General features: G+C 34.7%; 1 protein-coding gene across 7 annotated transcripts in view; it reads left to right on the plus strand.

Annotated features, from left to right (window-relative positions):
* The window catches only part of SLC25A40 (solute carrier family 25 member 40), a 35,445-nt gene extending 8,834 nt beyond the window's left edge, over positions 1-26,611 (plus strand). The window contains exons 1-13 of one of the 7 annotated variants that reach the window (XM_045578474.1): positions 199-222; positions 4,893-4,958; positions 6,798-6,918; positions 8,968-9,027; positions 10,324-10,377; positions 10,504-10,610; positions 13,374-13,441; positions 15,180-15,304; positions 15,872-16,045; positions 18,820-18,929; positions 21,841-21,922; positions 24,886-24,966; positions 25,350-26,611. In XM_045578474.1, the coding sequence (XP_045434430.1) occupies positions 6,822-6,918; positions 8,968-9,027; positions 10,324-10,377; positions 10,504-10,610; positions 13,374-13,441; positions 15,180-15,304; positions 15,872-16,045; positions 18,820-18,929; positions 21,841-21,922; positions 24,886-24,966; positions 25,350-25,462 (1,071 nt within the window). In that variant the 5' untranslated portion in view covers positions 199-222; positions 4,893-4,958; positions 6,798-6,821 and the 3' untranslated portion in view covers positions 25,463-26,611. Of the gene's footprint in view, positions 1-198; positions 223-262; positions 334-4,892; positions 4,959-6,797; positions 6,919-8,967; positions 9,028-10,323; positions 10,378-10,503; positions 10,611-13,373; positions 13,442-15,179; positions 15,305-15,871; positions 16,046-18,819; positions 18,930-21,840; positions 21,923-22,730; positions 22,769-24,885; positions 24,967-25,349 lie in introns of those variants that run through there. The other 6 variants (XM_045578475.1, XM_045578476.1, XM_045578478.1 and 3 more) reach the window with 6 other exon arrangements.

Here is a 26,611-nt window from a genome sequence, read left to right on the forward strand (position 1 = left end):
GCCCGAGCCACGCCTCCTCGCGCCACAAGCCACGCCTCCCCGAGGCGCACGTCCCGCCACAAGCCACGCCTCCCCAAGCCGCGGGCCCCGCCCCCGCCGGCCCGTCTCCGCCCCGCCCCTCCCCACCGCGATGCCCTCTGCCTCAGATCGGCGCTCGCAGCCCGGCTGCCGGGCGTCCCTGCCCTGTCCGGAGGAGGCTCCGCGGCCCCGAGTCTGCCGCACGTAGGTGGATGCAGTTAGCGCCGGAGGCCGGCCCAGCCCTCCCGCGGCGTCCTTCCCGCCTCCTGGGGCTGCCGGGGTCGCCGGCCGCCGTGCTGCCGCCTTCTCCACCAGGTTCGCTTGTTTCTGACGCGTCGGCCGTCCGGTCGTCCGGTCGTCCGGAGGCGCGGCGGCGGCGGCGGCTGAGCCCGGACTCGGTGTCGGGCCGGGCGGCGGGGAGGCGGCGGCTGCCCCCGATCGGCGCGCCTCGGGTCGCGGAGCGTGGTTTCCCGCGATCCCCGCAGACCCCGCGGGCAGACACAGGCCGCGGGGGACCTGCAGGGCTGCGGGCGGCCGGGGGGGCGTTGCAGGGAGGGGCGGGCCCGGAGGGAGGGTCGAGCCCCCCTCTGGTACTTGACCCGTGTGCCCCTCTGCTTTGCACAAACCCGCTTTATGGTGGCGAAGTTTATTTCACAGACTGGAATTGAAGTCTCAAATCTTGGGATTTTGGGGTCTGGACTAGACCCGCTTATAAGGTTTTGGTTAAATCACCTTAATCCCTTTGAGCCTCAGCTTTTTCATCTATAAAATGGGGATAATTATGGGATTATAATACGGATTAAGTGAAAATATTTTGTAAAGTACTTCAATTTTGTTTTGTATAATAGATGAGAATAGGCTTCACACACACACACACACACACACACACACACACAAAATATGGGCTTGGGTATGTTTCTGCTTGTAAACTCAAGGAAGAAGGGCAATACTGTGCATTTCTTACCCCCAGGCACCCATTGTTTAATGTTGATTTTTGACCTAAGAGTTCAGAGAAGTTAGTGCTCATAAAACCGTTTTGCCAATAGGGACCTGAAAGCATAGACAAGGTTGGGTTGGGATACCTTTAGCCAAAAATGGAAAACAAAAAGCGATGGTTCAGGTTTGATCAGAGAGGTTTTGTTGTTGTTTTTAGGATGGCTTTAAATCGAAGGGCCTGGGGAGACAGTCATGGAGCTATGTTTATCAGACAGTTGGTAAATTTTGTCTGTAACTCAGGGAAGATGTCTGGGAGTGGGGTGCGATAAAGGGAAGATTGATTGGCTTGAGGGACATCACACAGACCAATCGCTACTTCTCAGTCGTGGGAGAATGAAACCAATCACTCATCTGTAGAGGTTAGCAGATCTTGAGAGGCAGGAGGCGGTGTAGTTTGGCCCTATAATTCACATATCCAAGTCGTAGAATTCCTATTTGGGAAAAACCTGTTTTCAAAATGCAAACTACAGAAAGAGCAAGGTTTTACTGTTTATAGAGAACGTTAAAAGGTTGAGAAACACTAACATAGTGTAGTTACAGTCCTGGGAGGAAATGGAATGTGAAGTAAGAGAAGCAGTGATGAGCAGAGAGTGAGGAAATAGTGAAAGAGACCACAGAGAAAAGGCCACAGAGTTAGGAAGAGAACTGGGAACAGAACTGCTGTCAAAAATCACAGAAGCCCAGCCCGTGTGGTTCAGTGGTGGAGTGCCAACCTATGGTTCCATGCTGGGTCAGGGCACATGCCCACGTAGCAGGCTTGATCCCCTGTGGAGGGTAGGTGGGAGGCAGCCAATTAATGATTCTCATCACAGATCTTCCTATTGTATTTCTCCCTCTCCCTTCCTCTCTGAGGTCAATATATATATATACATTTAAAAGTCACAGAATTGAAAACGTTGGAATTATGTAGGCTTCACCATATGGATTTGGGTAATTTTGAGCCTCAATTTTAATTTATGAAAAGGGGTGATAAATACTTCTCAGATATGATGATTAAGTGAAACATTCTTATTAACACAGTCCTGGCACAGAGTGAGAGCACAGCAAGTGCTTTAATTGTGGTAAACTACACCGGCCCCTCCAACCTCAAGAATTCAAAAACTCTTGGACTTGATTTGTTCTGGTTGTTTAAGATGTCATTGGTTTCCATAGTGAGAATTTTAATATATCAATATATCAAGATATCAATATATACTAATATATTGATATATATTAATACCTTATCAATATATAAGGTTAGTACTGTACTAGGTGATGGTAGGCTTGAAGTGAAACATATTGAGTGTATTTTAGCAAAAAATCTTGTCAGTGTAGGGAATTACAATAATAGGAAGGGAAGATTGGGTCTTTGGAGGATATGGGAAGGATTTAAACATGTTTCTATTGAAGAAAATAAAAAATAAAAAAATGAAGCCCGTGTTATGTTCTATTGGAAGATGAATTACCTCCCTATTTACTGTAATGAGGAAGGACAGTAATCTCGTTATCCCTCTGCTTTTAGGCACACCCTTGCTTGCATTTTATGTGATAAAGCCAATCTCTGAAAGGCAGAGTCTGTTTTACTAGATAGTGTTAGTAACTTTCTAATCTGTAACCCAAGGTTAATTTAAAAGAAATTATTATTGGGACTCAAATCTTTTCATAGCCATTGGATGAAGGACTTGGTCCTATATCTGTGTCCTGCAAGTATAGAAACCTGCTCATATATTGGTAAGAGAATAAGGTATATGTTCAAGAATGTTTCATTTAATCATCATATCTGAGAAGTATTTATCATCCATTTTCATTGCCAACTATTGATATACTATCTCCTGTTGCTACTTCTAATCTTTAATTTTCACATTTTAGAGTCTCATTACTCTGGTGAATTGGAAGGCCTAAGGTTTTTCAGAGGTTAAGTTCTTAGGTTTGCAGGCCAAGCATAGGAGAGGATAGAGTTGGTTAGTGGCTGTGGCACTGAAGCCCATGTCTCAGGTGAGCACGGCTGGGAAAGCAGGAAAAATTCAGCATGTCAGGTCATTGAACACAACCTAGGGGAAGGGTAAAAATGGAGAAGAAGCCATACAGGAAGATTCAGAAATTGAGAGTGGAGCCTCCTGAGGCAGCATAGTTCAAAAGCTGCCGTGGCACCCGAAGTAGCTGTTAAAGATCATGAACTGGGCTCGGCTGGCTGTGGCTCAGTGGTTACGCATCGACCTAAGAACCAGGAGGTCAAGGTTCAATTCTTAGTCGGGACAAATGCCCAAGTTGGTGAGCTCTATCTCCAGTAAGGGGTGTGACTGGTTCAAAGCTAATATATCATATTCTGGCCTTGATTGTAAATTCTTTTAGGGTAAATAGTACAGAATACCTATTTGGCCATAACTGTAAAACTGTTTGCTTACCTATCCCACTTCCTTCTTTCCTTCTGTATTGATTGAGTACCTACAGTGTGCTATGCCAGTGAGAACTCATCATGTACCTTTAAAAAATGTTTAACACTCTTCATAATTTACATACAATAAAGTGCACCCATTTTAAACATACAGATTGATGAGTTCTAACAAATACGTATGTACATGTAACCACCACCCCATAGAACTTTCATGTCCTCTCAGAAGGTTATCAGCCCTTGATCTAATCTCCCTTTCCCCACCAGAGATAACCATTCTTCTGATTTCTATTATCATAAGTAGTTTTGCTGGATTTCAACTTCATATAAGTATAAACATATAATTTATCTGTTTTAGGTCTGAATTATTTTGCATAACACATTATTTTATGACCCATCCATGTTACATGTGTTGGTAGCTTGTCCATCTTATTGCTGAGTAGTATTTCCATTGGGTGATTATACCACAAGTTATCCATTCAGCTGGTGGTGGATATTTGGGTTGTTTTAGTGTTTGGGCTGTTATGCATAATGTAGCTATCAACATTGGTCTTTTGTGGAAATATTTTTAATTTTTATTTATTTCACTAGTTTTTATTTTTCTTGGAATTCCTGGATCATGTGGTTACTTGATGTTTAACATTATGAGAAAGTAGTGATGTTTTTAACCTTTCTCTCCAGCAATATACGAGAGTCTCACATCCTAGGCACTCGTCTCACACAGGGCTTCTTGTTTGTTTACTTTAGAACAGCACATCTTTGTTTTTCATAACATATTGCTAAATTTTTCTCTAATGGGGTGATACCATGAAGTGATCATTTTAGTTTTATTATAAATCATACATATTAAGTATAAATGTTGCCTTTTTAAAAGTTTAATGCCATAGGATTTTGGGGAAAGTTATTGGGGAGAGATGAAACATCTTGCTAAGCTCCTAGCAGGTAGATTAAATAAAGGCTAAAGTGTTATTTTTACTATTGGGTTATTCATCATTATATTGTGTAAAATGTTTATTCTGCTGTCCATTACAATTCATGTGAATTCTCCCACGATCTACCTAAGGTAGCTTCTTTCAGTCTGAAATTTCTTTCTTTACTACAGTTCTATTTTGCCCCACTTAACAGTCTTTGCATATATTTTGATTCTTATTTTATTATCCAGGGTTATTTTATGCTGAGGTACTTTGGGAAATTTATATAATTGATAATAGACTTATACATTTGTGACATTTTTATTAAAGATTTGATCCTAAGCAAAATTTGGTTCTAACTCACAATTTTGATCAAACTTTAATTACTGGGATAATAGAATGTTTTGGGGCTAATACTTCCATAACTCTATGGCCAGCATTTCTGGAGTGTTCTTCATATTTCTCAAAGCACTCAGAAAGCAGCCAATAAATATTAATTTGTATTTTAAAGTGTTGTACATGCTCCTTTCCTTTGGGCTTGTTATCCTTTTCCTGTGTGAAAAGATAAAAAGTTTTTTGTTTGGTTTTTATTACAGATTTTCAGCTACTGATGTTACAAACAAAACATTGGACCATAGAGTTGAGGAAAAGACTTAAACCAGGTAGGTACCACAGCGATCATGAGAAAGAAGAACACAGTTGGAGGGATCATGCTATCTGATATCAAACTACTACAAGGCCATAGTAATCAAAACAGCATGGTATGAGACATAAAAACAGACATATAGGTCAATGGAACAAAATAGAGAGCCCAGAAATAAACCACATCTTTATAGTCAGTTAATATCAGCAAAGGAAGCAAGAACGTACAACGGGGTAAAGACAGTCTATTCAAAAAATGGTGTTGGAAAAATTGGACAGATATGTGCAAAAAAAAAGGAAGTCAGATCACCTTTTTACATATTACATAAGAATAAACTCAAAATGGATTAAAGAATTAAATGTAAGACTTGAAACTATAAAAATCCCAGAAAAAAATACAGGGAGTAAAGTTTCAGACATTTTTCATAACAATATTTTTTTCTGATATGCCTCCTGGGGCAAGGGAAATAAAAGGAAAAATAAGCAAATAGAACTGCATCAAACTTAAAGGCTTTTTTTTTTTTTTAATATATTTTACTGATTTTGTACAGAGAGGAAGGGAGAGGGAGAGCTAGAAACATCGATGAGAGAGTCATCGATCAGCTGCCTCTTGCACACCCCTTACCGGGGATATGCCCGCAACCAAGGCACATGCCCTTGATCAGATTCGAACCCGGGACCCTTCAGTCCCCAAGCCGATGCTCTATCCATTGAGCCAAACCGGTTTCGGCAAACTTAAAAGCTTTTGTACAGCAAAGGAAAACATCAACAAAATGAAAAGCAGCCCATTGAATGGGAGAACATATTCACTATTGAAAAATTAGCAGTAACCTTAATATCTAACATTATGAGACTGATTAATAAAATTAAAAACTTCAAGCATTAAAAATAATAATGCAGATCTATATTTACTGACACTGTCTATATTTTAAAATGTCAAAGCGGTCTACTAAACAATATGAATAGTACCTTTTTCTTTTTCAATTACAATTTACATACAATGGTAGTAACCTATTTTTGTTTCAAAAAAAGTATGTACAAAAAAAAGTATGTACACAGATACACAAACATTTAATCATGTTTAATTAATATCTACATATACATATAGGGTGGGGCAACAGTGGGTTTGCAGTTGTTTGTATGGAAAATCATAAAACAATAATAATACAAGAATAAACTGCTTCATGTAAACACAATAGTAAATCTACTTTCGCCCCACCCTGTATATAATCTATACACATAACATTTGTATATTTACGTATGTGTTTGTGTGTATGACATTTGGAGAGATGACACCTATATTTTGCCAGTGGTTATTTTGAGTAGCAAGTTTATAAGTGATTTTTATGTTTTTGTTAACTGAATTTTTAGAAAGTATAATTTGCTTTTCTCATCAAATTTTTCTAACATGCTTCTTATGGAGGTTATGTGTTTTTATTTTATACCTTTTGGTATGCAGTAAAAATAGTGTTGTATTTGCTGATAACTGCCATATTAGAGTATCTGAGTAGTTCTTAAGAGGCTAAACTCACAGATTCTGAGTCTTGTTGTTCGGTGCTTTCATTCTGTTACATAGAGTCTGTTTTCTTAATGCTTTATTAGCTGTCCTGCAAGGGCAATGCTGCTCATGGGGTTAGCTGAAGTACCCTTTGTGAAAAATTCAAGAACATGTTCTATTAATGACAGTTATGTAATGCCTTTGTGTATAGAACTTACACATTTACTTTTGATAGTTGTCACAACATGTGCTTTAACATTAATACTAATTATTGTTTTTATAGTTTTTAAAATTTATAGTAGTGAATTTTGAGGGCATTTTCCATTAAACTTTTATTTTACATCTTGCTTTTCTTTAACAGATTTTTCTTCAATTAGTTAAAAATATGGATCCTGACTCAGAGAGACCACAGATTTGCAATGTAACACCTTTTCAACAGATTGTTGCCTCTTGTACTGGGGCCATACTGACATCACTAATGGGTAAAATAATGTTACTGATACAGATTATGTAACTGGATGAATCAATTCATTTGAGTTTTACTATCTGTGAAATAATGCTAATGTTATTATTCATCCTTTATAAATAACAGTATCCCTCCATCAGCATAACAAGAAAAGAACACAGGACAGAATATTGAGAGACTTGAATTTTAGACCTTGCTTTGTCATTCTCAGGGTGAATGTACTTTAGGATTGTCTCTACTTCTCTTGAACTTCATTTTTCATCTGTAAACTAGGAGCTTATCTTAGGAGTTTATTATAGTCCCTATTAGTATTAAAATTTTCTGACTTTTATCCTTTTTAAAATAGAAAGCAAGAAGATAAAATAAAATTTCAGCATTATACAGGATTTGGGCAATTTATAATAGCAATAAATAACAAATCGTTTAACCTTTCTTATGTTAATGGTGAATTTCTTAAATTTCTGTGGACCACATTTTTCTGTAGGGTTTTATTGTTTTTTTAATTTATAGTCAATTTCTTATAAACACAACCAAATGACATAGTTAGGTGACAGTTTAACATATTAATGATTCTAACTTGGCTGGTTTATTTAAATAACTTAGCAGATGACTAGGACAAACATTAACTAGAGGCCCAGTGCACGAATTTGTGCACATTGAAAAGAAATTAATTAGAAGGTGGGCAGTGGGGTGGGACTGGGAGAAACAGTGGCCAGACACGCCCTGCAGCCAACCTCCCTTGGTCCCTTCCTGGCCTGCCACACCTGCTAGCACCTTGGCTTAAAAGGCGTCTGTGGAGTGAGTGAGGTCCCTTCGGCAGGTGGGGAGGTCCCTCCGGCAGATGGGATACCCTGGCCTGGCCTGTGGGGATTGGGCTAAAACCGGCTCTCTGACATCCCTCAAGAGGGCCTAAAGTGTGAGAGGAGTTGCTGTCGTACAGGGTATGGAACGCAAATGCAAATGTTCAGTGCCCCAGCAACAACATAACCCATGGACAAAAGTGGAATTGTGTGGCCCCATGAGGATTTGAGCTTCCTCTTTGGTTTCAGGGTGCACCACCCAAGAACCACCACTGCCAAGGCAGCTCCTGCTTTGAGCGTCTGCCCCCTGGTGGACAGCGCATGTCATAGCGACTAGTCACACAATATAGGAGGTACACTTAGCCTTTCATATATATATATATATATATATATATATATATATATACATATATATATATATACATATATATATATACACATATATATATATATATATATATATATATATATATATATATATATATATATATACACACACACACACACATACACATATATAGCTTTAGGATGGAAATATGTTACTTCAGGTCAGAATGTTAGAGTTGTAAAGGCCTTAGAGATCATTGTCATATGAGGGAAAGTTTTCTTTGGTACCATTACTAGGCATTTTTCTGTTTGGGCCAGATAGAGCATGCAAGTTAAAACTATTCTCCTTTGCTGTTTTGTTCCAAAAAGGAATAACACAGATTGTTGGTAAAGATGTTGTATGATTAGTTTACTCAAATTTATATTAACTATAGTTTTCATTTGATAAAGGTAAATTTAATAGATTAGGAAGACTAGTATTGTTGATTATTAATTACATATAATACAGTTATTCTCCATATTTAAAGAGACTATTGGACTAGTATTTTAGTTTTAATGTTAATAGAATTGTAGATGTAGAAAATTTTAAGTGACATTTTAGTATTTGTAGCAGAAGTAATTACATTGTCTTCTCATTGATCCTCTTCAAACAAAATTCAAGGGTAAAAATTAGAATGTTACATTCAAAAATCACTTTAAGATAAATAATCTTACCCATTATATAGTCATGAGAAATAGTATGGTTCAATACACAAGTTGGGGCAAAACTAGGCTTATAGTTGTTTATATGGAAAAAATATAATAATTAATAAAATAAATAATACATATTCACAACTGTAAACCTACTTTTGCCCCACCAAGTATTTTGTGTTCCTTGGACAAACATTTCTCAATTTACATGTATCTCTTGTTAATTGAAATTTAATGTATCTTTGTAGTGACACCCCTGGATGTTGTTAAAATTCGACTGCAAGCTCAAAACAACCAATTTTCCAAAGGTATGTACTAGTTATGTACTGGGAGTTTATGTAAGATTTTTAGTGCATTCATTTTTGCTTGAATGTTAATCTTTTTTTTTTTTTTGTCAATCAAAAAAATTTTCCATAATGCAGAAGCATGTTTTCATCACCTAATTGTACATGATGAGATCGAAGCAGAAAACAAATGCATATATATAATACTTTTATAAACCTAGACTAATTAGGTAAGAGCATGATTTTTAATTTGGGGTATAATGCCTCACAAGTACGAACAGAATTAACTTGTCAGGGAACTTACAATTTAGCTTGCTCTTTTGTCCAAGAGCTAAGCCAATTCTACAACATCAATAGTCATCCTACAGTGATAAGAAACTCATTATCAGTCAGCTTGGTTAATTGTCAGGCAATATAGTGGTGTGCAACCTGAGAAGAGCAATTATATATTTTTATTAGATGGGCAAAAATGGCAATTTCTTCACCCATTTTTATAGTTTTATAAAGTTAATGGCACTTTAAAACATGTTTAAAAAGGAGAAAACTGACTGGACTGTGAGGAACTTGGCTCAGACATAAATGCCACTCTGTTGAATGTGTAGCAGTGAGATGGAATGAACAGCAGGCATATTTCAGATGAATAACAGGATATATGGATTATAAGAAGAGACTAAAAGGTAAGGTCGTTTCCTGCACATTAAAGAAAACCTTAAAAGCAGGAGGCACTGAGTTATATATTATGAAACTTACAGAATTATGTACGTGGTCAAACAGAGAAGATAGTTTTGACAGCAAGAGTTAGTCCAATAATGGGAAGGAGTTGGTATTAGAAGAAGTGGTAAATTAGGTGGGAGGTGATGAAAGTCTAAACTAGCATTATTTACATTGGTCAAGAAGACCAATTTTTTCTATTTTTATTTGTGATATATTTGACAAATAACACTATTAGCTTTAGGTATGCAACATAATGATTTAATATATATTATATGTATACATGGCAAAATGATCACCACAAGTTGTTTAGCATCCATTACTTCACAAATTTATTTTTCTTGTCATGAGAACTTTAAAGATCTCTTTTAGCATCATTCAGATATACATGAGGTTTCATAATATATTTCTGTCTGCATTTCCCTTTCATACCACAGAGTTTTCTTGTCCAATAGAGAAGACACTCATATTCTCATATCAAAACAGGTTTTCCTCCTTTATCTTTTCTCTCCATTCCCCCAGATAACAAAAAAAAAAGTTTCTGTTTGTATTGCTTACTACAGTTCTGAAAACATAAAAATGGCTCACTTTTAACCACTGTGAATTTAGATACCAACGCTGTGTCATTAAGCAAATCACATTATTTATATTTCTTCCTAAAAGGTGAGGACAAGATTATATATTTTCTTATAATTTTCTAGTCCCCTCCTTGTAATTTCAATTTATTCATTAATAAAAATAATATAGTTGTGTGACATAATTGTTGACTGTTGTAATCTTCTTTGTTAGGAGAATGTTTTGTATATAATAATGGACTTATGGATCATGTCTGTATCTGTGAAGAAGAAGGCAGCAAAGCATGGTATAAGAAGCCAGGATATTTCCGGGGAACATTAGTAAGATTATATTATGTATAATCACAGTATATTTTCTATTTTTATATCTAATCTTGTGTGAAAGATCTTTCAAATTATGAGACAGTAAAATTTAATCATATAGTTAGCACTTCAATAGCCACAGATAAAATGTGGATATTGAAGCAGGGAAAAGAAAGTACTTCTTTGCTTTTAATTCTTTAACTTTCTTTTCCTGCTTTAAAAAAACAAACTTTTCATTAATCCTCACTGGAGGATATTTTTCCCATTGATTCTTTTTTTTTTTTTTAAAATATATTTTATTGATTTTGTACAGAGAGGAAGGGAGAGAGATAGAAAGCTAGAAACATCGATGAGAGAGAGAGTCATCGATCAGCTGCCTCCTGCACACCCCCTACCGGGGATATGCCCGCAACCAAGGTACATGCCCTTGACCAGAATCGAACCCGGGTCCCTTCAGTCCCCAATCAGACGCTCTATCCATTGAGCCAAACCGGTCTCGGCCCATTGATTCTTTTAAGAGAGAGTGGAAGGAGGGGGAGAGACAGAGAGAGAAAGAGAAACATCAGTGTGAGAGAGACACATCAGTTGGTTGCCTCCTGCAAAGGAGGGACTGGGAATCAAGCCTGCAACCTGAGGTATGTGCCCTTGACTGGAATTGAACCCATGACCCTTCAGCCCACACGCCGTTGCTCTAACACTGAGCCTAACTAGCCAGGGCTGTTCATGCTTTTTTATGTAGAACAAAAGGGGGGTTGTATATTATTTAAAATTTTTAAATATTTTTTTTATTTTTAGATCATTATAGATTGTACACAATTTTAAGAAAAATATATAGATGAATTCCAAGTACCCTTTTTCCAGTTTCCTCTAATAGTAACATCTTACAAAACAAGTATAACACCACAACCAGGATATTGGCATTGATACAGTTAAGATACAGAACAATTCCATCCCCACCGGGATCCTTCTTTTTCCCTTTTATAGTCACACCCATTTGTGCTTTCACCTGCTCTGAACTCCTGGCAACCACTAATCTGTTCACATTTATACAATTTTGTAATTTCAAGAATATTATTATATTTAAATAGGCTCATAACATATATAATATTTTGGATTGGCACTTTTTACTTATGTAGAGATTCATCTACATTGTTGCATGTTTCAAAAGTTTGTTTCTTGTACTATTCCTTGATATAGATATTGAGTTGTTTCCAATTTTTAGCTATTTTGAATAAAGCTGCTACATACATTCATTCACATATTTTGGCGTGAAAGTAAGTATAAAAAACTACTCATTGTTTTTCTCTGTGAACACTTCATTCTGAAGAACTTCTTTCAGCATTCTTTATTAAAAGTATTTTGTCAGAGTATTCTTTCAGTTTTAGTTCATCTAAAATGCACTTATTGAGCATTTTTTCAAGCGTATTTTTGCTGCATATAGAATTCTGGCTTTACTTTTTTCCTGTATCATTCTCTCTCCTTTCATCTATGACTTATTGAAATAAGGTTGTTATACTATTTTATACATGGTGGGGCAAAAATAGGTTTGCAGTTCATGTGGAAAATGAATAAATAGCAATACAAGAATAAATTCTGTGTTTTGCATACTCCCCACTGTAAACATACTTTGCCCTTCAGGTTTAAATCCATTGATTTGCTCTTTGCTGTTTCTATTCTGCTGTGAAGCCCACTTAGTAAATTTTTCACTTTAGATGTAGAGTTTTCATTTGGTTGGCTTTTTTATAGTAACTTTTTTTTGAAATTCCAAGTTTGTTCATTCATTCTGCATATATCATGTTTTAAATCCTTAAACATGTTTAGAATAGCTGCTAATAGTTTCATCTGAATCATATTTGTTGGTTTCTACTCACTACTTTTTTTTTTTTTTTTAGTATGAGCACATTTTCTTGTTTCTTTTGTTTAATGAATTTTGATTGGATAGTGGATTTGTGAATGATTATGATAAAGACTCTGGATTCTTTCTGAAGAGTCAATTTTGTTCTAAAAGGCAGTTAACTTTGGCTGGACTCAAACTTAAACAGGTGCTTCCCTCTGGTGGCCTGCAGGGCCCTGTGGAATTCTGCTGGGATTGCATAATTTAGTAGAGAGCCAAGTTTTGTGGCTGCTACTGCAAGCAAATTGGGGGCTTATGCCTTGGTGTAGTGCCTTCCTTTCCAGGATTTGCCCCCCAGCCGTCTGATTATTCTTCCTGCCTGGACTCTGGACTTGCCATTTCAACCAGCTGACTGTGCTGTGGGTTTTTTGCCACTTCCATAGGCAAAAGGCTGCAGATTTGCAAATCTCACTCATTGCACTTTGTCCTCTAACAGCAGATTTCCCTTTAGTTTTTGCCTGGTTTTGGTTCCTCTCCAGAGATTTCAAATATTAGGTTTAAATAATATTTTCCTCAGATCTTATAAATGGTGAGCAGAATTAATCTGACAAATTCCCTGCCATTATTCCACTTCCTTTTTATATTTTTTTTAAAACTTGCTTTCTTAGAGCTAATTAGAATAATCCAAAGCTGAGGAATACAGACTTTATTCTGTAAGCCAAAAGTATTATCCAGAATCCTTTACTTGTGTTGAAAGTTAATGACAATTCCTTAGAGGAAGAAAAAAAAGAAGAAGAAAAAAAAAAGATTGGCCATACATACATCTGAAAAACTTGTATTTTAGACATAAACACTTGAGAGAATCAAATTACCAGTTATTAGTATAAGCTTTTTGTATATCAGGTTTAGGAATATATTTTGACTACTATTCTCTATTATAATTTTAGGATGCATTTATAAAAATCATTCGAAATGAGGGCATTAAATCCCTGTGGAGTGGCCTTCCCCCCACCTTGTAAGTTGAAATTTAGTATTTTCTTTTACTAAATGATAGTGTTGTTTTGTTTTGCATTACACAATGATTAAACAAAACTGTGTATTTTTAATATTAGAACTTTTTCATATTTTAAAACATTGTTTTGTGAGTCCCACAACGACCAACACATTTATGATTTGCTAGGAGGACTCATGGGACCTAAAGAAGGTTATACTCTCGCCTATGGTTTAGTAAAGGAAAAAGACAAAAGAAGTTGGCCAGGCAATGGGCTCAGAGTCCTCCCTCACGGCATTGCACAGGATGTGCTTTTTTTTTTCTTTTTCTTTTCTTTCTTTTTTTTTTTTTGGGGGGGGGGGGGAGGGTGTGATTTCTGTGCTTATTCTTTCAGCATTGAACTACAGCAGCCTGTGTAAAGTGTTTCCTAGGGCTTTTATTGAGGATTGATCACTCAGGCGTATTCTGTGTTTGTGAACATGTGAACAACTCTGATTACTAAAACTCCAGATCCCTAAAAGGAAAGCAGATGTTTACCAAAAATCCTATCATTTGTATAAATAAATCCAGATAAGTTGAAATAATGCTCCAGGTATACCCGAAAACCTTATAATGGGGAATATTCCAAGGGCTACATTTTTTGAAGTCGGCCAAAGGTCAAGCATGCACATAATGCCGTCCTGAACGTATAGAAGATTTGAGCAACTAGGCTTGTTGTGTTGTCTGTGGTGCACAAGCATAACTTCCATGTTCAGAAATTAAGAACTTGGTGTTTGTTTTTTACTAAAATAAGGAGATACTGTGATAAATATACTTTTCTTTTTCCAGATAATTTAAATTTTCTAACAAGCTGTTATATGAATTAATGTGATAAACTAGTAAGGCCAAATTAAAAATTCCAAATAATAATTTGCCCTTTTATACCTCATTTCTTTCTAATTTATCTTTTGGTAGTCAACTTAGAGGCATATATTTTAACTGAATAAGGTTATAAAGTTAGTGGTTAGATCATTTCTAAATTCTCATCATCAAACTTCATTTTAGAACATTGGGCATTCCAAAATATGGTTTGTGAATGTACTTTAACTACATCTAAAGTACATAGAAAGGTTTTTTACGTTAACATAGAAAGGTTTTTTGTTGCATTAACATTTATGACATAACAGTGTCTGCAACTGTATTTAATTTAATAATTCCCTGTTGAAAAAGCTGCAGATTTGCGAACCTCATTCATTGCACTTTGTCCTTTTATAGATTTCCCTTTATATATAATTATATGTAATTATATATAATTCCCATATATAAGGATGGCATCATTAGTGGTAATTTATTTCCAGTTTTCTAAGGCGGTATGAAATATGGTCCGTATGTCAAAAATAGTTCCAATTACTCTTGTACTTTTTACATCAGTGATTTTTATGTAATGGTAAATATAATTGGGAGGGAAGATTTGGGAGGTCAGAAACAGATAGAACAAGACTAGGAGATAGAGAAGTGTTCTCATTTATCTTTTACTATTTATGGTCTGACTGGTACTCTAACTTATTTTCACAACTTATTTTACATTAGAATGTAAACTTCTGGAGGGCAGATACCTATTTTAAAAACCTAATAAGTTAATAATATTTAAAATAAAAGAAAAATTGATTTCATGGGCTGATTCATTATGGTTTTTATCTTATATAAAATATAAGGAATTTAGCTTTATTTTTAAACATTTTGTAATTTTGTATAAATTTTTTCGTTTGTGCGTTTTTAACAGAGTAATGGCAGTTCCTGCTACAGTTATCTATTTTACTTGCTACGATCAATTAACTGCTTTCCTGAAATCTAAATTAGGAGAAAATGAACGCCATATACCAATTTTTGCTGGAATTGTGGCCAGATGTAAGTAATACCTTTATTATATTTTCATTTTAATTTCTGCTTAAAGAATCTTTTATAATTTTGACATTCACAGAGAATTTATATGAAATTTCAGAGTATTAGTAATACATATTTTGCATTTGTAGTTTTTATTGATTTGTTAATATTTATACTCTAGAAGTCATATGGCATGGTAATTGCTATCAGAATGAAATGGGATCAACCCATTCCTGTTGAATCTCAAACAGAGATTTTAGAATGAATTTGTTTTAGATTCTAGATTTTAAGTTTAGTTGTGTGCCTCTAACCGGAATCAAACCCGAAACCGTTCAGTTCAAGGGCCCATGCTCTAACCAGTGAGCAAACTACCTAGTGCTAAAAACAGACTTTTAAGAAATACCTTTATCAAGGAAAATAAATCTGCCCCAGTATGTTGGCATTAAATATTTGATGTTAAGGTTGCAGACTTTTCAAAATAGAAGTTTAAATATAAAATGTATGAACTATCGATATTAATTTTGGATGTGTATTTGCATAGTACATGGCTCTGGTTTTGTTTTTTAATATTTGCTTGTTTGTATTAATTAGTTGGTGCAGTAACTGTAATAAGTCCATTAGAATTGATAAGAACCAAGATGCAATCTAAAAGGTTTTCTTATAACGAGCTGCATCAATTTATAAGCAAGAAAGTATCAGAAGATGGTTGGATTTCCCTTTGGAGAGGCTGGACTCCTACTCTTCTTAGAGATGTACCATTCTCAGGTAGGATATATCATACTATTATCTGCTAAATTTTAATTAACTTTGTCTTTTTATATAGAACTATAAAATCAACTATATTTTAAATCCCTTAAGGCTAAGTGTGAGCTCTCTTCTTTAGTAACCAAAACTTCTAGATCATTGCTGGGATCTCAAAGCTTTATGAGTCTTTATTGAATAGTTTCTAATTTAAGCCTGGTTTTATTTTCTTCTTGTGTTTAATTTCTTTTCCAACATTAATTGGTGTTTATTTGCATTTAGATAATGCAAGCTATCTTTATTTTAAATTATAATTATAATTTACTTAGAATAAGGTAAGTAAAGTATTATAATTTACTTAGAATTTACAGAGATTATAATTTACTTAGAATAAGGTAAGTAAAGTACTAAGTAAGTAAACTACTATAAATAAAAATATCACAAAAGTACATTTAAGAATGCCTGTGAATAATATTGGTTCCTACTCTTTTTAATTATCAAGATAAAAACCTTCCCTATTAAATGAGTGTCTTATAAATAAGACTGTTATAAATCTGATAGAAGATTGTGCTAATTGTTGAATTATGAAAAAGATGAAAATCATGAAAAAGACATTTAAGGTTAACGTGGAGTGTGCATAGTTCAGTACCATTTCTCTTGTGTATCGTAGTTTTCCTTTAAGACTTGAAAGAAATAATTATTAAAAACCTTTGTATTAATGTTCTGTTTTCTTTTTTTTCTTGAGTTAATCCTTTTTGGGGGGGGGTTCTTTTATTCATATCTCTGTCCATCTTTCCCTTTTCATTAGTATTTTTCTCCAACGTTGTGATCAGTTGATATGCTATTTAGAAAAATATAGTGTGTAATTAATCATAGATTCTTATGCCAAATGTATTTTTAATTTTTGTATTATATATTTGATACAATAAAGGTAACAGATATAAAATATACGTATATTAATAAAATGAATACTTATGAAATCACCACTTCAATATATGAATTAGAACATTGCAATTTTTAAAAGAATTGGCTATTACCAAATGAAATTTTAAATAAATAGGTTTATGTGAACCAGCACATCTAATACTGGAGAAATTCTTGTACACTAGGAGACTATTCACAGCAGCACTGTTTACTTGCTTACTCACACTTAAACAAAAGTAAAATTAAAAGGACAAATTACCCTCCCTAGTACTTTCATTGTTGCAGTTCTTAATTTTTGTTTATCTACTAATTTAAAGTAGTAATCTCACTTTAACTTACATTTTTCTGATTATTGCTGAGGTTGGACACTATTTCATTGGTCATTCATGTATCCATAATTGATTTGGGTTATGAAGTGAATAAGTATTTGTTTCCCCCTGTACGTGAATGGACAGTTACCCCAGCATCATTTACTGAATAACCATAGTTTCTGCAGTGATTTGCAGTATCACCTCTGACATACCAAACTTTCACTAGCCAGTTTGCCTAAGCCTGTGCTGATACTATAGTACTGTCTAAATTACTAGTGCATTATAAAAGAAAACTTGATATTACCTTACACCCCAGGAATGTCATATCTATTATATAACTCTTCTTTAAAGTGTTTTAGCAGAGATTTAAAATTTCTTTATAAAGGTTATATGCCACTTAAAAAAAAAAGATTTATTTCTAGATATACCCACCCATCCCCAATTTCTGGTAGCTATTTTAAAATCTGTTATTTTTCCCTAGCTGCTTTGGCTAGGGCGTCAGCCTGAGACTGAAGGGTCCCAGGTTCGGTTCCAGTCAAGGGCACATGCCTGGGTTGCAGGCTCATTCCCCAGTAGGTGGCCTGCAGGAGGCAGCGGATCAATGATTCTCTCATAATTGATGTCTCTCTCTCTTTCTCCTTATCCTTTCCTCTTGAAATCAGTAAAATAGATAGATATAGATATATAGATAGATTATTTTAAAATCTAATGGTTTTTTTTTTAATTCCTAAATCCCTTTGTGCCTGAGTCAGTGTTACCGTAGATTTTTCTCTACTAGCTTATTGTTAGCTATTTTTAAAACTGCTATAATTCTAATTTGTTTTCATATCTTCTGGTTTGCCTATGTAGACATTAATATGTAAATTATAGCTACTTTGTTTCTTCACTTTTAACCATTATAGCTTTTATTTTTTTTCTATAAAACTGCCTAGTAAAGTTTTGAATAGTAATAATGATAATGTTGCATCCTTATCATTTTCCTTGTTCTAAAGGAAATAGTTCTGTTGTTTCACCATTAATTATTTTTGGGATGAGTTCTTGATGCATACCCTTTATCAAGTTAAAGAACTCTTCTAACCCTAGTTTTCTAAGAAATTTCTTGGTTTGCTTTAAATAGAAGTGGTCCCATGGTTCTGTCAAAATGGTTTGTGGCATCTGAAAGGTTTATTATAGATAAATCAATTTAGTCATAGCAAATGAATCTTTTATGAAATACATCTGGCTTCAGTTGATTTTTATTATTTAATTTCTGTAAGATTGTATACCTACGTATGTTCATGAATGAGATTGGCTTGTACTTTTCCTTTCAGCTACTGTCTTTATTGGATTTTGGAATTAAAGTTCTATTTCACTGATGCATAGAGTTTTTGTTTATAAGACTGCTATAATATTATTGATAATTTTGTTCCTTTTTAAAAACTCTTATCTAGTATACATTTAAACAGAAAACAAGATATGTAAAGGTTAGAATGTCTTTTCCTTTAATCGATAACCTCACAGATATTTTCTCTAAGGTCCGCATTTCATTTCTAAATATGCACTCATTTCATTCTTTTTTTATAGCAATGTACTGGTATAACTATGAACTTATAAGGAAATGGTTGTGTGTGAAATATGGCTTATATGAACCCACATTTACGGTCAACTTTACTTCAGGAGCATTGTCTGGTTCTGTAAGTTTACTCTTTTGTTGTTAGTATGTCAGAATGATAATTGTCTTATTAAAACAGAACAGAATATTACATAGCATTTCATATCTATTGAGATAGCACTTTTGAGCTGCATTGCTTTAAAATTTTTCTGAGTATTATCCTATTTTGAGGGAATAAGTTACTAGCCATTCAAATATTCTAAAATACACTTTGTATCTATGTTTTTATTACATATTCATTATTATTATATATTTTGAAGTTTTGGACTTTTTTGATAGCTACAGTTATAATTATAGTAGTTTAAATAGTGCTTTGTTATTACAAGGTATTTTGCAATTTGTTCATTAAATGCCTGGTTAGGTAATATTTAATAGAGTGTCATCTCATATGTATAATTGAATAAATATAATTTCATTCTCTTCTGCTAATTTGTTTCTTTGGAAACATTTTAACTAAGTACTTTAGAACAAATTTTTTAATTGATTTGAGATAGAAACATTGATTTGTTCTCTTACTTATGCATTCATTGGTTGATTCTTATATATGCGCTGACTGGGAATTGAACCTGCAGCCTTGGTGTATCGGGACAACACTCCAACCAACAGAGCTCCCTGGCCTAGGCTGGCTGAGCACTTCTTAAATGAATTTTAACAAATTTAACAAAAGAATTTTACAATCGGAAGGGAGGAATGAGAATGACCTTTATTTTGTGTAGTAGAGTTCACCTTTTCCCACCCATTTACTTAATAAAAAGTCATGTAGTAGACTTTATGCAGATTCATATCATCATTATCTTGGCCACAAAGAGTTTTCTTGTATCCACATTCTTACAAAATGAATTTGTGATGACTTAGAGTGAGGTGCTGACATATTGGAACCAAATGAAAACAAGAGTGAAGAAACTTATTGATGAAGACCTGCAAGAAAATATTGGAATAATTGTATCAAAAACCTAGGCTAAGAAAGCTACTGTGACTGAGTTCAAAATTCAACTCTGAATATACCCAGGTCTGAGATTTATTAAACTAAGCCTAGTGGGTTATAAACATATTGAAGCAAAAGAGCAATTACTTTTTTTTTTAAACAATTTAATAGTTCCAATGCCAGCAAACTCTTCTCATTATCCCTCTTATTTGTGAGGTGATTAAATGTAATTTAATTGTATTTAATTTATATCTTAATCCATTATAAAGAAAAAAAGTCAATTATTTTTAGAAATTCCTAACAGTTGGAATGACATCAGTTAACTTACAAATAAATGCTTACTATCTAAAAAAAAAAAAAAAAGTGTAATAATGGCTTGTTTAGCATGTTTTTTCCAGTTTTCCAGTAAAATGAAGGAAAGTTTTTTTATTTACTAATTCTGTTTAACATAAAAAGATGTATAAAAAAATTTTAATGCTCTGGGGAGGGAGGGGATGTGTGGAAGGGAGGGAAGGGGGCAAAAAAATCAATAAAATATGTAAAAATAAATAAATAAATAAATAAATAAATAAATAAATGGTTTAAAAATAAATAAATAAAAATTTTTAATGATCTAGAAAATATTGCTGCCTTTTGACTGTTTTCAAATAAAATTTTGTCTCTGCAACAGAAAAATTATGTCAGTGGCCCTGGGTAGCTCAGTTGGTTGGAGCGTTGTTCGGTACTCCAAAAGGTTGTGGGTTCAGTTTCTGGTCCAGGCACTTACCTAGGTGTGGTTTTGATCCCCAATTGGGGTATATGTTAGAGGCAACTGATCAGTGTTTCTCTCTCACATCAATGTTTCTTCCTTTCTCTCTACAATCAGTAAAAAATATTTTTCATGTGAGGATTTAAGGGGGAAAAAAAAAAAGTATGTCAGTGAACAATGTCTGGGCTTCCTGTCAGAAAACAGAAAACCACATCATTTTAGAAAATATCAAAAATCCATTTAACAAATATAACATCATTGCTATTTTTTTCTACATGCTAAATTGTGTAAGTGGAGACACAATAATGGAGAGATCTTTGAATTCGATTTCATTTCAAGAACTTAAGTCAACATTTTTCAGTTGAAATAAAATATAAATGATTTTTATGGGTCATTTTATGAGTATATTGATCAAATGTGAGTCCATATGCCAAATAAAATATCAGGTTTATTTACTGTACATGGCTTTTATATCAAACTAGAGGCCTGATGCAAGAAATTCATGCAAGAGTAGGCCTTCCTTCCCCGGCTGCTGGCGCTGGCTTCCCTCTGGGGACCCGGGTTTCCCTCCGGCCGCTGGCAGGCACCCAGACCTGCGTTTCCCTCACAGCCCCCGTTTTGTCCGGAAGGACATCCAGTCTAATTAGCATATTATGCTTTTATTAATATATGTATTATGAGACATTCTTAAGGGCATTTAATTATCTTTAAAAAAAACCACTTTCCTTAATTAGGTCATTGTGAAAATAATTAAGTTGGTTCATTTTGAGATGAACTAGATATATAGGTATATAAAACTAAAAGTTCACTGTCCATTTTCTTTTATTTTTATTATGTTTTTTAAACATTTGTTAGAAAATTTTAAATGCTTGCTAAATATTTGAGAATTTCTGCTTTAAAATAGGTATTATACCTTCATGTATAATAAAGGAATAATGCAACATAGGCATGTTGGGATTGCAAACACTGGTTTCAAGTCAGAGATGTCTGGTTGGAATTATGTCTGCCACTAGTTGTGTGGCCTCATGGGAGTAGGGGAACTTGTCTGAGACTTTTTACTTATTCTTAAATTTTCAGAGAAATACTTAAGACATATATCTATTTTCTTTAATAAAAGCTTATATATCTGGTTTTATTTTATGTGTTAGTTTAGTTATGATTTTCAGTGTTATCCTTATTAAATAGCCTGCTAATTAAGAGAATGTAACTTTAGGAAAAATTTAATGCAGATTTAAATCAATCAATTTTACTTTTTGATAGTTCGCAGCTGTTGTAACTTTGCCATTTGATGTGGTAAAAACACAAAAGCAGACACATCTTTGGATGTATGAAAGTCATAAAAGTAAGTTTAATTCATTTAAAACATTTTAAGATACTACTATGAAAATTTTGTTTTTCTTTCCAGATATTAAGTTAGGAATATCTAGAATAGAGATAAGATTTTCCCCCCGTCTGTTTTACTCTTTAACTGAAACTAATATACTCTTAGATAGGAATAGCCAGGAAAAAATACTGTAAACCCAAACAACAACAAAAAATTAAGAAATCAAAGTCTGTTTATTTTGCCTGCTATCAGTTAAGTCTTATACCTGTTCTATGTAGAAGATTAAATTACATAAGGTTTTTGTTTTTGTGAGTTTTCCCCCCCTCCAAATAAATCTGGACAATTCAGAGTGAAGGATAGAAAAGTACTGGGAAACCTTTTTCTATTGTGTGTTCTGTTTCATTAGTTTGCCTATACATTTTATTATTTTCCTGTTTACTTTAGCTTTCCTTTTTAAATGTTTTTTTCTACCTATTATCCCATCTATTTTTACTTTATATCCTGTAATCTCTTCTAGAACAAAAGTGTACCTTTGGTTGCATACATTTTAGATCTAGTCTGTTAGTATCATCTGTAGAAAGTGTCATAAACCCACTGGAAATTTTCTATTACAAAGCTGTGTCATAGAGGCCTTGTGATAAGCCTATTATAATGTAAATAAATTGTTCCCCACCAGAATAATATTTTTACATGCACAGTAAAATCAGTATTCTAATGTTAAAAGAAACATTAATTATAGACCTCTGAAAATAAATCTGATGAGTATTAGTGACAGCTTTATCCTTAATTTACCAAAATATAGTCCCTTCTCCACTTCCCTGTTTAGGTGCAAGCCTTCTAGCTGCCTAAGCCCTACCATCCTTCATTCATTCATTCATTCATGCATTCATTCATAGAGAGGAAGACAGAGACATGTCTGTTATTGCATATTTGTTGGTTGCTGCTTATATGTGCCCTGACTAGGGATCGAACCTGCAAGCTTCGCATATCAGGATGACATTCTAACCGACTGACCTACCTGGCAAGGGCTTCATTCATAAGCTTTATGTTTGAACCTCAATGACATCTATTTTTTGCTGATTTTTTAAAATATACAAATTAATTTTTTTCTATATTTCTGTTATTTGAGTGGTTGCAAATAAGTGAAGTGTTACTGTTAGTTACAGGATAGATCTGCCCTTTGGAGGAGATAGGACTGACCTAATTTATTTCATCTGGCATATCTATTCAGAAGGGTTTTAATAAAGCAGAATCTTACTACGGAGAATGAGTTATTATCCTCAGAAACTCTTTTTAGAAAATAAATGTTTTTTTAATGTGTGCTATAAAAACTTAATGAAAATGATTATCAAGACTTCTCTTTGGCTTTGGAAACCACATGAATATTTCTATATATCTTTAAATCTTTTCATTATGAAACTTTTTAACATAAAGTATAAAAGACACCTACTACCAAGCTTAAGAAACAAACATTATCAGTCCAGAAGTCTTCTATATATTTCCCCTTTATTGCATTTAGTTCTATACCTTTAAACTTATAGCCTTTTAATAATTTTTCTTTTTAATGAATCCAACTATTACAAATAATCCTATCTAATAAAAGCATAATATGCAAATTAACCATCACTCCACTATACCCACAGGCCATGCCCACCAGCCAGTCAGGAGCAAATATGCAAATAAAACCAACCAACATGGCTACCAGCCACAGAGAGCAGAAGGGAGGCTTGGGTTTCCCCAGCAATGGAGGAAGCCAATCTTTCCCCCTGCTCTTGCCAGCCTACCCCTCCACTCAAGGCTAAAAAGTTTCAGTGATAGATCCAAACAGAAATGCCAACAGCCATGGAGCTGGAAAGAGCTGATGTTCGGTTTAGGCTAGGGTTGCCCCAGCGATGGAGGAAGCAAAGCTTTCCACACACCCTGGCCTGCCCAGGCCTCTGCTTAAGGCTACAAAGTTTCAACTATAGAAGATACACAAATTCCAATAGAAATGGCTGCCACCAAGGAGCTAGCAGAAGGTTTGGCTCCGCTCCAGGCCACAAAGTTTCAATTGTAGAAGATAAATAAACTCCAAATAACAGGGCCTCTGCTTGTGTCGCCAGGGGGCATGGCCAGCCTGCAAACCACAAGGCCCCTCACTCAGGCCGCCCCATGCCCCAAGGAACCCCCACATTGATCCTCGACATCTTTCAGGGCAAACCAGCCGGCCCCCACCCATGCACCAGGCCTCTATCCTAGCTAATAAAAGAGTAATATGCAAATTGACCACCACTCCAACACACAAGATAGCTGCCTCCATGTGGTCAAAGATCCTGCCCCCACGTAGATACAAGATGGCCAGCAGGGGAGGGCAGTTGGGAGGGACCAAGCCTGCAAGGGAGGCAGTTGGGGGTAATCAAGCCTGCAAAGGAGGGCAGTTAGGTTTGACCAAACCAGCAGAGGAGGGAAGTTGAGGGCGACCAGGCCTTCAGGAAAGGGCAGTTGGGAGGGACCCAGGCCTGTAGGGGAGAGCAGTTGGGGGGGACCAGGCCTGCAAAAGAGGGCAATTAGGGGCAAACAGGCTGACAGGGGAGCAGTTAGGCATCAATCAGGCTGGCAGGGGAGTGGTTAGGGGGTGATCAGGCTAGCAGCTAGAAACAGTCAGAGGCAATCAGGAAGGCAGGCAGGCGAGCAGTTTGGGAGCCAGCAGTCCTGGACTGTGAGAGGGATGTCCGACTGCCTGTTTAGGCTCAATCTTGGTGGGACATCCCTCGAGGGGTCCCAGATTGGAGAGGGTCCAGGCTGGGCTGGGGGACACTCCCCCGCCCCCCATACACGAATTCCATGCACTGGGCCTCTAGAATTTAAAATAACTTTTTAGACAAACTTGTTATTATATTGAAATGATATATTCCCAAAGGCCATACACTATTTTATGCATTTATCTGTATTAGAAATTAAGGAGTAATTCATAATGCTATCATTTTTTTTTTAACATTTAGTTTCTAAGCCTTTGCATATGTCAACCTGGGCTATAATGAAGAACATTGTTGCTAAAAATGGGTTATCTGGATTATTTACAGGTAAAAATATTTGCTTTACCAAATTGTTAAATAAAATTATTAATTTTACTTTTAAATCTATTCTTCCTAAATTAACTATTCAGCAGTAAATTATTGAAAATAATTTACATTTATGATTTCATCCTAAACATCTTTTATAGGTTTAATAATGTTAAATGACAATTGATTTACTCTTAATAAGATAAAATTTCTATGTAAAGTAACGGAGTTAAATTGAGGAGGTTGGAAGTAAGTTTATCTTATTCTTGAATACCAGTATATGGCACAATATTTGATGTATCACTTCATTTAATTTGATCATCATCAGAATAATTCCAAACAATAAATTTAAAATTTTATTTTAAAATAAAATTTGTTCTGATATTTTTCTGTTCTCTTTGCAGGCCTAACTCCCCGTTTAATTAAAATTGCTCCTGCTTGTGCCATCATGATCAGTACATATGAATTTGGAAAGGCTTTTTTCCACAAACAAAACACTCAAAAACAGCAATTATAGTGATGCTGCTTCAACTTGAAATAGCCATGGCCAAATCAGATGGAGACTCTTAGGCAAGAGCCTTTCTTTTGTCTTACAAGTGTTTTTTTCTCTTTCTTGCCAATGATTTAAATGAATAGAAATTTCTACCTTGACTCTAAATCATAATCCTCATTTTAAAATGAATTGTGTATTCCTAATTTTTGAGATAGTGAAAAAAGATATTTCAGAAATCACAACCACTGAACATATTATAAAGAAAAGAAAAATTATTCTTTAACACTTGGAAGCAATAATCTCTTGAGAGTTTGATATTAAAGATCCTGTATTATATACTGATACTATACAAGGGGTGTGATTTACTGATTGTATTAACTGTTCACTAGAGTCAAGCTTGTGTGTAGAGTGGAAAACTATATTGAATTTAGACAAGTAAAAATTATGTTTTGGCACAGGAAGGTCATCTGGTTTCACCATGTGATAATTCAGGTGTCACTGTGGATTCCCTAGGTCACTCTGTTGGCTTGTTTTATTATATTTATATAATACAATGTCAGTTACAAAATATTTCCAAAATATGCATCTCACATTAGTATGCTAGAACAAGAGACTATACATACAATTTCCTTGAAGAAATAGCTTTTGGTCACTGTATGTTAATGCCTAATTAATTTAGCTTATGACTATAGGAATGAAATAAAAAAATTATGGCAGGACAAGAAATGATATTTTAAAATATATTTGTTGATTTTCTTAGGATATACATAAAAAAGCACTTAATTGAATCTATGTGTGTTTTATGTGTGTTTTATGAAAATGTGAAACATTTCTCCCCTAAAATAGGTAATATGTTTAGGTGTTAAAATTCTGATGTTCACAGAGGAATTAATGTATTTGTATTATAGTAGAAAAAAGGTTCATGTGTCTTACCAGAAATAAACTATATGGTATTTATATATAACTTTTTGTTTTTATCCTGTTTTGATTTACCTTAAATTTGCAACATAAATATCCATAAAAATATAATTATTTTAACTTATACTTTCATTAAAATATTTTGGTTAAGTTAAAATTATCACTGTACCTTTAGCTAATATTTTCATAAAATGTGTATAAAAATGTTTATCTGGAACACTGGAACAGTATTAAATTTACCTTGGTTTTTCTATG

The sequence above is a fragment of the Pipistrellus kuhlii genome, unplaced genomic scaffold, assembly GCF_014108245.1.
Source record: "Pipistrellus kuhlii isolate mPipKuh1 unplaced genomic scaffold, mPipKuh1.p scaffold_m20_p_10, whole genome shotgun sequence".
Classification (NCBI taxonomy): Eukaryota; Metazoa; Chordata; class Mammalia; order Chiroptera; family Vespertilionidae; genus Pipistrellus; species Pipistrellus kuhlii.